Source organism: Felis catus, chromosome B1 (genome assembly GCF_018350175.1).
Source record: "Felis catus isolate Fca126 chromosome B1, F.catus_Fca126_mat1.0, whole genome shotgun sequence".
In the NCBI taxonomy this organism is placed as follows: domain Eukaryota; kingdom Metazoa; phylum Chordata; class Mammalia; order Carnivora; family Felidae; genus Felis; species Felis catus.
Window position 1 is genome coordinate 21,357,501 of NC_058371.1, and position 15,675 is coordinate 21,373,175.

At 38.9% G+C, this 15,675-nt stretch overlaps 1 protein-coding gene across 2 annotated transcripts in view; it reads right to left on the reverse strand.

Moving 5' to 3' along the window:
- The window catches only part of ZDHHC2 (zinc finger DHHC-type palmitoyltransferase 2), a 69,173-nt gene that overhangs the window by 18,753 nt on the left and 34,745 nt on the right, over positions 1-15,675 (reverse strand). For both annotated transcript variants that reach the window (XM_023252406.2, XM_003984627.6), the window contains exons 4-6: positions 14,547-14,667; positions 7,042-7,111; positions 6,255-6,287 (exon numbers count right to left, since the gene is read on the reverse strand). In XM_023252406.2, coding sequence (XP_023108174.1) covers positions 6,255-6,287; positions 7,042-7,111; positions 14,547-14,667 — 224 coding nt within the window. The remainder of the gene's footprint in view (positions 1-6,254; positions 6,288-7,041; positions 7,112-14,546; positions 14,668-15,675) is intronic.

Here is a 15,675-nt window from a genome sequence, read left to right on the forward strand (position 1 = left end):
GAAGGGATAGGAAAGATTATTTCTCTTCCTATGGGAATGTAAGAAGCAGGTTTGGTATTAAATGATACATAGCATTTTTATGAAAAGTAAAAGATTTTATAACATTGAATTTAACTTACTTTGACTTCTACTTAGGAGTATGATGTAATGTAACTTTGTCACTTAGGAAACAGAAGAGAAAGTCAGTAAATAAAGACCAAGTATTTTAGAGTTTGATATGTACTTTACACTTGAAGAAATATAGTAATAAAATGTCTCTTCATAACAGACAGCTTTGATGAAATGTTTTAACTCTCTACTCCTTTGTAGACTCAATTTGAAAAGGAAGAGAACGTAACTGGACAGCAACATGCAGAAGGTTGAAACTAGACCACTTTCTCACACCATTCACAAAAATAAACTCTAAATGGATGAAGGACCTGAATGTGAGAAGGAAACTATCAAAACCTTAGAGGAAAAAGCAGGAAAAAACCTCTCTGACCTCAGCTGTAGCAATTTCTTACTCGACACATCTCCAAAGGCAAGGGAATTAAAAGCAAAAATGAACTATTGGGCCCTCATCAAGATAAAAAGCTTCTGCACAGCAAAGGAAACAATCAACAAAACTAAAAGGCAACCGACTGAATGGGAAAAGATATTTGCAAATGACATAGTGGTTAAAGGGCTAGTATCCAAAATCTATAAAGAACTCACCAAACTCTACACCCGAAAAACAAATAATCCAGTGAGAAAATGGGCAGAAGATATGAATAGACACTTCCCTAAAGAAGACATCCAGATGGCCAACAGACACATGAAAAGATGCTCAACATCACTTCTCTCATCAGGGAAATACAAATCAAAACCACACTGAGATACCACCTCACGCCAGTCAGAGTGGCCAAAATGAACAAATCAGGAGACTATAGATGCTGGAGAGGATGTGGAGAAACGGGAACCCTCTTGCACTGTTGGTGGGAATGCAAACTGGTGCAGCCACTCTGGAAAACAGTGTGGAGGTTCCTCAAAAAATTAAACATAGATCTACCCTATGAGCCAGCAGTAGCACTGCTAGGAATTTACCCAAGGGATACAGGAGTGCTGATGCATAGGGGCACTTGTACCCCAATGTTTATAGCAGCACTTTCAACAATAGCCAAATTATGGAAAGAGCCTAAGTGTCCAACAACTGATGAATGGATAGAGAAATTGTAGTTTATATACACAATGGAATACTACTTGGCAATGAGAAAGAATGAAATATGGCTTTTTATAGCAACATGGAGGGAAATGGAGGGTATTATGCTAAGTGAAATAAGTCAGGCAGAGAAAGACAGATACCATATGTTTTCACTCACATGTGGATCCTGAGAAACTTAATGGAAGACCATGGGGGAGGGGAAGGGGGAAAAAAGTTACAGAGAGGGAGAGAGCCAAACCATAAGAGACTCTTGGATACTGAGAACAAACTGAGGGTTGATGGGGGGTGGGAGGGAGGGGTGGGTGGGTGATGGGCATTGAGGAGGGCACCTGTTGGGATGAGCACTGGGTGTTGTATGGAAGCCAATTTGACAATAAATCATATTTAATAAAAAAAAATTAAAAGGAAGAGAATGTATTCTGTGTCTGAATGATTTTATATAGAGAAATAAAACATGATTGTGGTAAATATCCCTTGTGTGTTGTTTAAAATTCAGTGCAAACAGCTGTTGGCTCTGATTCAGAAAAAAATGCTTTCTGGTTCTAAATTGGAGAAAGAACAACATAGAAAAAAAAAAAAAAAGGAAAGAACGTGGCCTTTGGAGTCCAACAATCTTGCCATGGGACTTTAAGCCCACTCTTTAACTTTTCTGAGCCCCACTTACCCCTCCTCTTTAAAATGGGATAAATAATTTCCTTACAAAAATTTTTTTTAAAGAAGGAGAGAGAGCATGCAACTGGGGGAGACGAGTGGCAGCGGGGGGGCGGGGTGGGAGGGAGAATCTTAAGCAGGCTCCATACTCAGCACAAAGCCTGATACGGGGCTTGATCCCATCACCCTGGGATTAAGACCTGAACTGAAATTAAGAGTTGGACACTCAGCCAACTAAGCCACCCAGGTGCCCAGGGACAAATAATTTCTATAATTTCTGTCATTGTTACAAGAATTACAGATTATATATATATGTGTGTGTGTGTGTGTGCGTGCGTCTATATATAGTCTCTAGCACATTATAGGTGCTCAACAAAATGAAGCTAAAATTATCGAATTTAATTAGCGTTACCTAATCTTTGGCAAGCATGTCAAAACAGATCATTAAGAAAATTAACATTGGGGCACCTGGGTGGCTCAGTCGGTTGAGCGACCGACTTCAGCTCAGGTCACGATCTCACGGTCTGTGCGTTCGAATGCCGCATCGGGCTCTGTGCTGACAGCTCGGGGCCTGGACCCTGCTTCCGATTCTGTGTCTCCCTCTCTCTCTCTGCCCCTCCCCCACTCGTGCTCTGTCTCTGTCTCAGAAATAAACATTAAAAACTTAAAAAAAAAAGAAAATTAACATTAATGAAAATTTTATATTAAAAGAAAAAAACAGTTCTGGGGTGCCTGGGTGGTTCATTCGGTTGGGCATCCGGCTTTGGCCCAGGTCATGATTTCACAGTTTGTGGGTTCGAGCCCCGTGTCAGGCTCTGTGCTAACAGCTCAGAGCCTGGAGCCTGCTTCTGATTCTGCGTCTCCCTCTCTCTCTGTCCCCTCCCACACTCATGCTCTGTCTCTCTCTCTCTCAAAAATAAATAAACATTAAAAAAATTTTTTAAAAGAAAAAACACTTCTGACCACAAGATCCATCACCATTTTAGTTAAAACACAAGTGTGATGTTGAACTCCAGCACGCTTATGGGTAATCTCAACTGGCCACAACAGAGAAGCTGAAGTCATTGACGACAAACAAGCATAGTTTTCTGATTTTTCAGATGCTCAAAGTTGACAGTTCCTGCACTTCAAAATTATATACAAGACCTGCCTAATAAGAGTTTGGAACATCCTGAAGATCTTTTAATGAATGACCGTTGTATTCCCAAAATGACTATAAAAAAAGGTTATTTATATACGGATAGGGAAAATTTTCCAGGATATATTAAGTGGAGAGAAAAAAAAAAGGCACAAACCCAGTCCTTAATGGAACCACTTGTGTGAAAACAATGTGTAAAATATTTTTGCGTGTGTACAAAAACACGTAACGCACCCAAATCCACATTTATGTCAGAAATGTGCACGCGATGTTTAGCAACACGTTCTTGTAAGCAGGAGCAGAAAGGGGGAAAGGGCGCTGAGAAGAACACTTGTACTTTTTTTTAATTTTTAAATTGAGTACCATGAGTATGTATGTATCACCTATAAATTTTTTAATTTAATTTTTTTAAACGTTTTTCTTTATTTTTGAGACAGAGAGAGACAGACCATGAGCAGGATAGAGGCAGAGAGAGAGAGGGAGACACAGACTCGGAAGCAGGCTCCAGGCTCTGAGCTGTCAGCACAGAGCCTGACACGGGGCTCGAACTCACAGACCATGAGATCATGACCTGAGCCCAAGTAGGATGCTCAACTGACTGAGCCACCCAGGCCCACCCCCCACCCCCAGCCTGAGGGAATCTTAAGCAGCTGCAGGGTCCCTCCTCAATGTGGAGCCTGACATGGGGCTCAATCCCACAACCCTGGGATCATAACCTAAGCCTAAATCTCAACTCAAATGGTTGTTTAAGCTAGATCCTGACCTGAGCCCAAGTAGGACGCTCAACCGACTGAGCCACCCAGGCGCCCCTAAATTTTTTAATTTAAAATTTTAATTTGAAATTTAAAATACGTAAGTGAAATGACTGCTCCATGCAGCTGGCACCAGACAAATATTAGGCCGCTGGCACTCATCCCTTCACAAACCGACCTGGCTACTGCTTGCTGCAAGGGTGGGCCCAGAGCTGAGGCAGTGGCTGTGACAACGGTGGCTATGGCAGGAGACACAACAGCCCAGAGAAGCAACGACACACAAGTTGGCAGGTACTGCGGCCGGTTCATTCAACAGCTTCCACGTGGCCATGAAGAGTGAGCATGATAACGCGGAGGTACAGCTACGCAATCCGAGCCCGCTTTTAAACCCTCCAGAGTCCTTTGCACTGACGGCTCAGAGCCTGCTTGTGATTCTCTCTCTCTCTCTCTCTCTCTCTCTCTCTCTCTCTCTGCCCCTCCACTGCTCGTTCTCTCTCTCTCTCAAAATAAATAAACTTCTTAAAAAAGATAGTTTAAAACCTCCAGAGCTTTAGATCTGTTCCCCTTCATTTATTTAACAAGATCTGTCAAAATGTGGAAGATTGTCAGATTGTGCTAGAAGCCTCTTACAAAGCCAAATTAATTGCAGGTTTAGAAAAAGTTGCTATCGTTGCAAATTATTATTTCCTATTTTTGTGCTGTAGTGAGGATAGCAAGAGTGCGGTAAGATTTATAGGTGTGCAAAGCTTGGGATTAATATGGATTGTTTCCACCTTTCCATCCCTTATCATCACGATCTCCTATTACTTTAGGTCAGAAAAATCAAAGTCAACTCTAGGTCCCTGAGTTCTTGCCCACCCTGCTAAGTTTTCTCTAGAATACATAGCTGTTCAGAAAAGAGGGGTGTCTCAGTACGGGCTCCCCCGAGAGCAGCCCCTGGACAAGAACCTGGATACAGTGTATTTGAAACAAGGAAGGGAGAAAAGCCAAGACAGCATGTGTTGATGGCCAGGCCCTTGCTGGTTGAGGGTGGCCTCTGGGTGCATGAAAGGCCTGGCACTTGGGGACTGTCCAGCTTAGCAGCCAAATCAACCCCCTCAGGTGGAAAAGAGCCCTCAGGCGGAGAAGCAAAGAAATAGTGGTGCCTGAGGCAGGGAGCTGCCACGGGCAGGGGAACTATTCAGGTGCAGTGAACCCACAGACAGGTTGTGGGGATGTGGTGAGGAACTGAGGACATGAGCTACTAGAGGGATCAACAGAGGAATGTAAGGAAGATTAAGAAACTTACAATTGAGGATATGCGGGGGGCGGGGGGGGGGTTGCTGAGAAAGAGAATACAATGAATGAAAGAATGAGGAAAGCAAAAGAATGGTTACAAATGAACATTAATATCAGGGGAGGCTATTTATTGAGATCTTTCCTTGAGAAGAACATTATTCTCACAGGCATTAACTTGCCTTAACATTTGAAAGAAGAAACCCTAGGTGGAGAAAAGGAAGAGGTATCTAGAGAGAGAAAGTACCGTGAACCTGACATTTCCCTGTGATTTCCCGCAGCTGAGAGAATCATTCCTTGTATTTTTCTACCAACACCTGACAAACATTGGTGAGCATGTCTACCTTTCTCTGGGGGTCACCCCTGAAAGAAGACAAGGCTTGTACAGTAATCATGCCTCGTGTCCAAATCCAAGCCACTGGTAACCTCAGTGTAGCTGTCACAGGTATGTGCACCTTGAGAAGAAAAATTACAGAGAGGGGTAGAAAAAAATCAACCCTCATTACTTAATTAGACCTTTCAAATAACCCTTTGTTCAGCTGCCTGACCTAAAATTATTTTCTAAAATATTAATGCATTCTAAGTAGAAACACTTGTTTATTTTAAAAAAAAATTTAACGTTTATTTTTGAGACGGGGAGAGAGAGAGAGAGAACGAGAGAAAGCAACTGGGGGACACAGGATCTGAAGTGGGCTGTGCCCTGACAGCAGAATCCGATGTTGGGCTCAAACGCATGGACCGTGGGCTCAAGACCTGAGCCAAAGTCAGACATTTAACCGACTGAGCCACACAGGTGTCCCTGGAAACCCATATGTGTATATTTGTGTATTTGCTATTCTACTCCTCAATGTCAAGTACTATTTAAAATAAATTGTTAAAGCTTTAGATGAATTAATTCATTATTCAAAACTTCCAGTGAAGTATTGTGTATAATTTATGAATACATTTTGGTGTAATTTCTGGGAAGTGTTTCAGGATCTCTGTATTTAGGCATGTGCATACAAAGAAAACCATTTGTTCTAAGCAAATATGACTAACTTTTATACTGTTTACCTACTAGTTTTGAAGTTATTTCATGGAAATTCTTCCGAATAAAAAAAGCTCCCTTGAGCTAATTTAACAAATACTAGAAACTAAATCTGAAAGTACCTCCTGGGTCAGCTAAGGCAAGATTTATAAGAAGACTTAAACAGATAAATGATTCAATTTATTAAGTTGTAAGGGACAGAAACCTGTTTGAATACAGATCTATACTCACCAAGGGCAATGATGATCCATCTTCAAAATACATCTAGAAAAACACACACACAAAACTTAGCACCATAAAATTTTAGCCCCATTAAAGTATAAAAAGCAAATATAAAAGTCATAGAAAAAAGAGTTGTGGCAAGTAAAATATCGCAAAATTGCTTACTTATCTAAAAGTTGAATAATAAAGTCTTCAGCTCAAAGAAACATGACAGCCAATTTTAATTATGATATAATTATTGAACTTTAAAAATATACACGCTTTAAAATACAAATAAAATACCTCACTCACTTTTTGCAAACAATGCAATATGTTAACACATAAATATCTTAGGTTAAAGAAAGTGCAAAATGTCAACAGGTTTACAGAAAGTCTGGATGAACCTTTTCCTTTAATATCAATCTTTAAGATAAGGAGCACTGTCCCTGTGGTGTAGTAAGAATCTGACAATATCTAATTGTCATGAAGTCAAATGAGCTATCTCTATAAAGATGACAAGGAGTCACAGAAGCATTTGTTAAACAGAACTAGCCAAGTCTGAGCTGTCAAAACTCGTGTACTTGACTCCCATCCATGTGAATCCGGGGGGTGGGGGGGGGGGGGGGGAGGGACAATTAAGTGAGTGTGGCCTTAGCCACACTCACATTAATGCAAGTGATTATACTGGTTCTATTTCCTAAATAAAGGTCTCAGAAGCACAATTAAAGAAATGATCTGGAAAACAGTGAGGAAAGAAACAGTATTAATTAAGAAGAACACCACATGTAGACATTTCAGAAGTAAAAGGTTTTCTTACTTGTCACAGACAGAACAGTGATGGCAGCGGTCTGGTTTTATGAGTTGGCATCTATCACAATATCGGATTGCTAGGGACAAAAAGTTCCACTTAGTCTTAGATTTAACACTGAATTGAATACACAATTAAACAGCTCTTATCATCTATCCAAATTTAACTTCTAAAAAGCATAGTGAATTTGAATTTGGTAAAAAATGAGATGTTCTCTTGTGTAAATACAAAAATAGGATGAGTTGCTTATAGCCCCAGTTTTCTTCCTTTCTTTTATTCTTTCCTTATTCCTTGCTCCCTCCCTTCCTTCCTCCCTGCCTCTCTTCCTACTTTTCTTTTAAAAGTAATTTCTACACCCAATGTGGGGCATGAACTCACGACCCCGAGATCAAGAATTGCACTGTCCACCGACTAAGCCAGTCAGCTGCCCCCGGCCTCAGTTTTCAAAAGAGATTTCTCAAGAATACAGAATCTTTGGGGGGAATTTTTCTAAGACTTTCACAATTGCTAGTAATGATAGGAAAGCTCACAAAGGCTGCAAAAATACGTCCATTTCTATCAAAGTAAACAGAGTGCATACCACAGGTAAATCAACTTATTTCCTGTACCCCACCAGGATAAGTACGAGAGGATACAACCACATTTTAGTTTTATGAGAAACACATTTTAGAAATATGTGAGTAAACTCTATTAGTTGTTCAAATTGTTCACTGTTGTGAGATACAAGATTAGAAGTGAGTACTAGAAGAAGTACTTCCAATTCAGAATTTTAATTCTTGTAATAGAAGTCCTGATCCTTTCTTCTCTAATACACACATATCAAAGACAATGATGGATGTCTGATCTGGATATGCTATTTCAGTACACAGACATCTTACAAGATGCAAGCAGTCTACCAAAATTACAGGAAGACAGTTATTAAGTGGGTCACAGGATCAGTAAAACCAAATTAATGCATTTAAAATTTGGAAAAAGTCCTTGCAACAAATAATTACCGCTGTTATATTAGTTAATGTGATCTCTGAAACAGGAAACAGTTGCTATAAACTAAGATTAAGATGAGGTTTTTTCTTCTTTATTATTATTTTTTAATGTTTATTTTTTTTTGAGAGAGAGAGAGAGAGAGAGCGAGCTCAAGCGGGGAGGGGAAAAGAGAGAGAGAGACACAGAATCTGAAGCAGGCTCCAGGCTCCGAGCTGTCAGCACAGAGCCCGACGCGGGACTCAAACCCACAATCTGTGAGATCATGACCTGAGCTGAAGTTGAATGCTTAACTGACTAAGCCACCCAGGCGTCTCAGATGAGTTTTTTTCAACAAGGCCTATTTGGAATTGTTTTCAATACTGAAATAAGTTCTCAGTCATCCCCTTACAACTCTCTTTTTTTCAGACACCACAGAGATTAATGGCATGGCAGCCTCATTTCCTAAATGAAGAAGTCTTACAGCAACATACTAGCGAAAGCTACACAGTATCACTGGCTCATGCAAAACATTACAGTGGAAGGCAGTATTATCCAGCAGAAATATAATGTGAGCCACATGTATATTTTTAGATTCTCTGGGAGCTATGTTAAATGACATAAAAATATGTCTTGGGCCTGGGTGGCTCAGCTGGGTGAGCGTCCAACTCTTGATTTCAGCTCAGGTCATGATCCCAGTGTCGTGGGATCAAGCCCCGCATCGGGCTCCATGCTGAGTATGGAGCCTGCTTGAGATTCTCTCTTTCTCTCCCTATGCCCCTCTGCCTGGCTCTCACTATCTCTCTAATCTCTCTAAAATTTTACAAAGACATAAAAAGAAACAGGGAAATTAATTCTATTAAAATACATTATTTTACCTAATATATCAAAAATATTATTTCAACATATAATTAATATACTAATTTAATCACATATTTTACATTTTTTTAATGTAAGTTTATATTTTTTACACTTATAGTTGAATTTTAAGTGGTAAGTTTGGGGGACAATGCTAGGTTCTCTCCAGATGGTGATTATCTCTATTTTAAATTATGCTGGGGGGAAAAAAAAAACAAAACTCTCAAATCAAAGTGGGTAAATAATTCATAGGAAATCAAAACAATGTAGAAATAAGATATTTGTTTATAGTCTTTCATAAACATAAATTTAGTCTTTAAATTAAAAAAAACCCACAATCCCATTTAAAATTGCACCAAAAATAATAAGATACCTAGGAACAAACCTAACTGAAGAGGTGAAAGACCCATATTCTGAAAACTATGAAACACTGATTAAAGAAACTGAAGATGACACAAAGAAATGGAAAGACATTCCAGGCTCATGGATTAGAACAAATACTATTAAAACACCTATACTACCCCATGCAATCTACACACCCAATGCAATCCCTATCAAAATACCAAGAGCATTTTTCACAGAACTAGAACAAACAATCCTAAAATGTGTATGGAACCACAAAAGACACCAAATAGCCAAAACAAAGCTGGAGGCACCACAATTTCGGACTTTACATTACATTACAAAGATGTGGTGATCAAAACAGTATGGTATCAGCACAAAAATACACACACAGATCAATAGAATAGAATGGAAAACCCACAATTATTTGATCAATTAATTTATGACAAAGGACGGAAAAAATATGCAAGGGGAAAAAGACAGTCTCTTTAACAAATGGTGTTGGGAAAAGTGGACAGCTACGTGCAAAAGAATGCAAATGGACCACTTTCTTATACCATACACAAAAATAAATCCAAAATGTATCAAAGATCTAAATGTGAGAACTGAAACCATAAAAATCCTAGAAGAGAGCATAGGCAGTGATTTCTCTGACATCAGCCATAGCATTTTTTTTCCAGATAGGTCCTCTGAGGCAAGAGAAACAAAGGCAAAAATAAACTATTGGGATGACATCAAAATAAAAAGTTTCTGCACAGCAAAGGAAACAATCAGCAAAACTAAGAAGCAATCTATGGAATGGGAGAAGATATTTGCAAATGACATATCTGGTAAAGGGTTAGTATTCAAATTATACAAATCAACACCCAAAAAACAAATAATCCAAATTAAAAATGGGCAAAAGACATGTTTCCAAAGAAGACATCCTGACGGTCAACAGACACATAAAAAGATGCTCATCATCACTTACCATCAGGGAAATGCAAATCAAATTACAATGAGATATCACCTCACACCTGTCAGAATGACTAAAATCAGCAACACAAGAAACAACAGGAGTTGGTGAGGATGTGGAGAAACAGGAACCCTCTTGCACTGTTGGTGGGAATGCAAACTGGTACAGCTACTGTGGAAAACAGTATGGAGGTTCCTCAAAAAGTCAAAAATAGAACTACCCCTACCATCCAGCAATCGCACTACTATTTACCCGAAGAATACAAAAACACTAATTCAAAGGGATACATGCACCCTTATGTTTACAGCAGCGTTATTTACAATAGCCAAGATCTGCAAGCAGCCCAAGTGTCCGTCACTGATGAATGGATAAAGAAGATGTGGTACATATATGCAATGGGATATTATTCAGCCATAAAAAAGAATGAAATATTGCCCTTTGCAATGACATGGATGGAGCTAGAGAGTATAATGCTAAGTGAAATAAATCAGTCCGAGAAAGACAAATACCATACAATTTCACTCATATGCGGAATTCAAGAAACAAAACAAATGAGCAAAGGGGAAAAAAGAGACAAAGACAAACCAAACTAATGTTTACCAGAGCGGGAGCGGGCAGGGGCCGGGGGGGGGGGGGGGGGGGGGGGGGGGGGGGGGGGGGGTGGGGGGGGGTGGGGAGTGTTAACTGGCAATGGAGATTAAGGAAGGCACTTGCCATGATGAGCACCAGGTGATTCTTAAAGTAAAAACTTAAAAAAAAAAAAATTCCAGGGGCGCCTGGGTGGCGCAGTCGGTTAAGCATCTGACTTCAGCCAGGTCACGATCTTGCGGTCCGTGAGTTCGAGCCCCGCATCAGGCTCTGGGCTGATGGCTCAGAGCCTGGAGCCTGTTTCCGATTCTGTGTCTCCCTCTCTCTCTGCCCCTCCCCCGTTCATGCTCTGTCTCTCTCTGTCCCAAAAATAAATAAACGTTGAAAAAAAAAAATTAAAAAAAAAAAAATTCCATGTGCTACATTACATTCAACCCAAATTATCCTGCTATAATTTAAAATGAACTATCTGATTATCATTTAAAAACTGTTAACAGTCAGGAAGAATTTTAACTGTCTTGTTTGAATTTTTTCAGAGTTTATTCTTATATTACTTTACTTATGTAATTTAAAACCTTTTTGGGTAATGTTGAAAAACAATGTTATCAACATCTGTGTGCAAAAAGATAAGCTCCATCACCTCTGGGTGTTACCTTCTTACGTCAAAATCTACAAAAAAATTTTTTTTTGTAGGAAAAGATCAAGGGCAAGAGAGAGCTGAAAAAGCAAAGAGTCCTCACTTAATAAGCATAGAAAAATATCTACAATAAAGTTTGGTGATCCCTGTAAGAAAACAGAAGATGGTGGGATCAGAAGAAAGCACAGAACAAACAGGTGACATGAACAGTCCTGTTAATACCCTGCTTTACTACGCCCTACATTCCAGTCTGTATGTAGGTGAATTTTTCTCTGTGTAGGGCAGCTTAATCTAGGCAGCTGGCCTTTTTCTCCCTGGGGTTTGGAGGAAGTACTATGGATTTAGAAGGGATACTAAAATCCTTAATTATATTACTATCACTTTCTTCAATTCTCTCTGAAATACAAAGTGCATGAACACTGCATGTTTCAGGTGCTTTAGTCAATTTCTCAGAGGGAAGACAGAAGTTATCCAAAGAACCCAAGGGTCTTTGCTGGGGGTGAGGAAGGAAGGACCCCCCCCTCACATCCTGCCCTGGTGGTAGTGTGGTGGCTCCTCTGAACATCCATTCCGCATTGTGTTTTCCTTTACATTCTATACATTCCAGAGGAGGATCAATCACACTGACATAATCTATTTATTATACTTAGCATAATTTAACTTAGTCAGTGACTCTAGTCAGTTAATATTGATTTTATCAGGCATCCCAAATTTTTGCACTGAAAATATAAGCAAAGATTACATTAGGAGATCCAGATTGTATTCTGCACTGTCACAAATATTAAGAACCGTAAGTTCATCTCAGGATAAAGGTATCTAATACTTCAGAGGGATAAGAGCCTTAACATTATATAAACAACACAAGGAGATGACTTATAAATCCAAAGTGTAGTTATTACTAATGGAAATTAATACTTTGTTAAAGTAGGACCTACGCTTCCTCCCTTTCTCTTGACCCAGTGTTTCAAGGGGTACCGTAGAAAGCACTGACCTAAGAATGTGGAGACTAGATTTTTGTACCCTAAACTGTCACTGTCACTAACCAGTTTTGGAAACTGGTACAGTAATCTATTTTTAGAGGGCTTAAATTGAGTATTTGCTTAGGCTTATGTCGTGTCAATATACATAAACATACATAAGCACATCTCTGTGGAACAGAACCAGTGGCATTAATATTAAACCAAAGAATTACCACTTGCCCAGGGAAAACAAACAGAAAAAAATTGCAAGACTTTGACTTAGACTTAGTTATGATTCTCAGGTGAGTTAGAAACAAACATAAATAATATAAAAATATTGATGAGATGGTTTACATTCTCGTTTTCATACTAAGCCTCTGAAACCAGTTGTGTATTTTATACCTAAAGCACAACTCAATTTGGAGGGGTCACATTTTTTGTAAAGTTTATTTATTTATTTTGAGAAAGAGAGAGAGCATAAGTGGGGGAGGAACAGAGAGAGAGAGAGAGAGAGAGAGAGAGAGAGAGAGGGAGAGAGAGAATCCCAAGCTGCTCCGTGCTCTCAGTGCAGAGCCTGACTCGGGGCTCCATCTCATGACCCTGAGATCATGACCTGACCTGAAATTAAGAGTCAGAAGCTTAACCGATTGAGCCACCCAGATGCCCCAGGAGTTGCCACATTTTAAGTGCTCAACAGCCATATGGGGCTAGTGGCTACCAAAGTGGGTGGCACAGGCCTAAAGTCACAAAATTTCTAGGTGAGTCTTGGTGGGCAAGTATCAATAGTCATGTATGTCCATTTTTTAAGACAATTCTTTAATCAGATTGCTACTAAACTACCTAAAAGATCTGACCCAGGTAAATGAGATTTATTAACTGAAATGCATTTGTTATAGCAGCACTATCAACAATCGCCAAAGTATGGAAAGAGCCCAAATGTCCATCGATGGATGAATGGATAAAGAAGATGTGGTATATATAAATGGAGTTATTACTCGGCAATCAAAAAGAATGAAATCTTGCAACTATGAATGAAATTTGCAACTACATGGATGGAACTGGAGGGTATTATGTTAAGTGAAATTAGAGAAAGACAAAAATCATATGACTTCACTCATATGAGGACTTTAAGAGACAACACAGATGAATACAAGGGAAGGGAAACAAAAATAATATAAAAACAGGGAGGGGGACAAAACAGAAGAGACTCCTAAATATGGAAAACAAACTGAGGGTTACTAGAGGGGTTGTGGGAGGGGGGATGGACTAAATGGGTAAGGGGCACCAAGGAATCTACTCCTGGATCATTGTTGCACTATATGCTAACTAATTTGGATGTACATTTAAAAAAATAAAAAAGAAAATTTAAAAAAAGGAAAGAAAACTACCATACATTTTAAATATAAAGAAATTGTATCAATCCCTTAAGTTTTATATACTTTATACAATTCTTTACATTTATGTAAAATTGTCAATGTTATGTTCATTATAGATATTGCTCCCTTAAATTAAATAATAGGAAAAGTCTATAATTAAAACTTTAAAAAAAATTAGGGGTGCCTGGATGGCTCAGTCAGTTAAGTATCCGACACTTTACAGCGGCTCAGGTCATGATCTCGTGGTTTGTGAGTTCAAGCTCTGGGTCAGGCTCTGAGCTGACAACACAGAGCCTGCTTGGGATTCTCTCTCTCCCTCTCTCTCTGCACCTTTCCCGCTCATGTGCATCAAAATAAAAAAACATTAAAAAAAGTCTTTAGTCCATTAAGTGTCTGACTTCAGCTCAGGTCATGACCTTGGGCTCTGTTATGACAGCTCGGAGCCTGGAGCCTGCTTCAGATTCTGTGTCTCCCTCTCTTTCTGCCCCCCTCCCACTCACACTCTCTCTTTCTCAAAAATAAGCATTAAAAATTTTTTTTAAAATTTAAAAAATAAATCCAACTACAAATTAGTACTTCAGCAGTTCTAACATCTCCACTGAGTCCTAACTAAGTGACTAGAGAAGTCACGAGGGAAGTGAGGTCCGTGCTGATGTGTTTGAGATCTTTGTGCCGCACACCGTTACTCACGTGTCTGTTTTGTAGAATCGTATAGGAAAGACTGAATAACCACCCAAGACATAACACAATCTATTTCAATGAGTGTTCGACAGTTTCAAGTATATAAATATGCTGAAGGTCACCACAAGAATCGTGCCAAAGCACTCATTATCATGTACCTCCAGACATGGTCCTGGTATAGATGGGGAGATCTTTGGCTGCTCGCCGAAGAACTTCCTGATGGGCTTCTCCTCTTGGCTCTCTCTCCAACAATTCTTTCTCCGCATAAGAGAGATGGAACTGTGGAAACAATTTACATTTCAGTCAATGTTCTCAAGAAATTCCATATTGGTCCGAAAAGTTATTTATAAAATATTAATTAGATCTATTATATATACTGAGAGTGATAACAGAGTTTGAATCTGGGCATGTCTGTTAATCTAGTGGATCATTAGTTGATGCATCTAGAAAAAGGGAATAATAATACCTACCTCCTCAGATGTTCATGAAACTCAAGAGGAATAAAGTATGTAAAATTGTCTTATAGAGTTCCGCTCCACTATTAGTTATACTAATAAATGAAGTGACAAAATAAACAAATTTGGCTCATTGGGTAAGTTTTTCAAGCGGATATTATTAGGAATAAAAATAGAAACAAAACTATCAAGCACTTTTTCTTATCTAAGTGAATTTTAACTTGAATTTTTTCTTATCTAAGTGAATTTTAACTTTCTTATCTAAGTGAATTTTATCCTTAACTTGAGGATAATCATGACATGAATTTCCTAGCACTCAAAAGAACAAATCATTAATTTTACTTCTTACACTGCCAATTTGGCCCACCCAATTAAAAAAATCCTTATTTGAGAAAAATCAAATTTGTTTGGGCTATACACACACAAAGAAAACCCCAATCACACACACACACACACAAAACCAGTTGTAGAAGTCTATAAAGGTTTAAATGTGTTCCAGGAGACATGTACAAGGATATTCATAGCATCGTGGTTTGAAATGTAAAAAATTAAACCCAACCCAAATGTCCACCAAAAGGATAATGGATAAATAAGTTGGAGTATGATATATCCACATAACTGAATCCTATGATGCACTGCATAATTAATGAACTTGAGCTGTGTTCAGCTCTCTGTGTTCAGCTCAACAAAGAATCTCAACATACTGTTGGACAACAAATCATTTTATAGCACGTAGTATGATTCCATTCATACAAAGTTTTTAAAACCAGAAAGCTATACACTATCCACATATACATACACATATATATGAATTAGAAAGAAAAACAAGAGA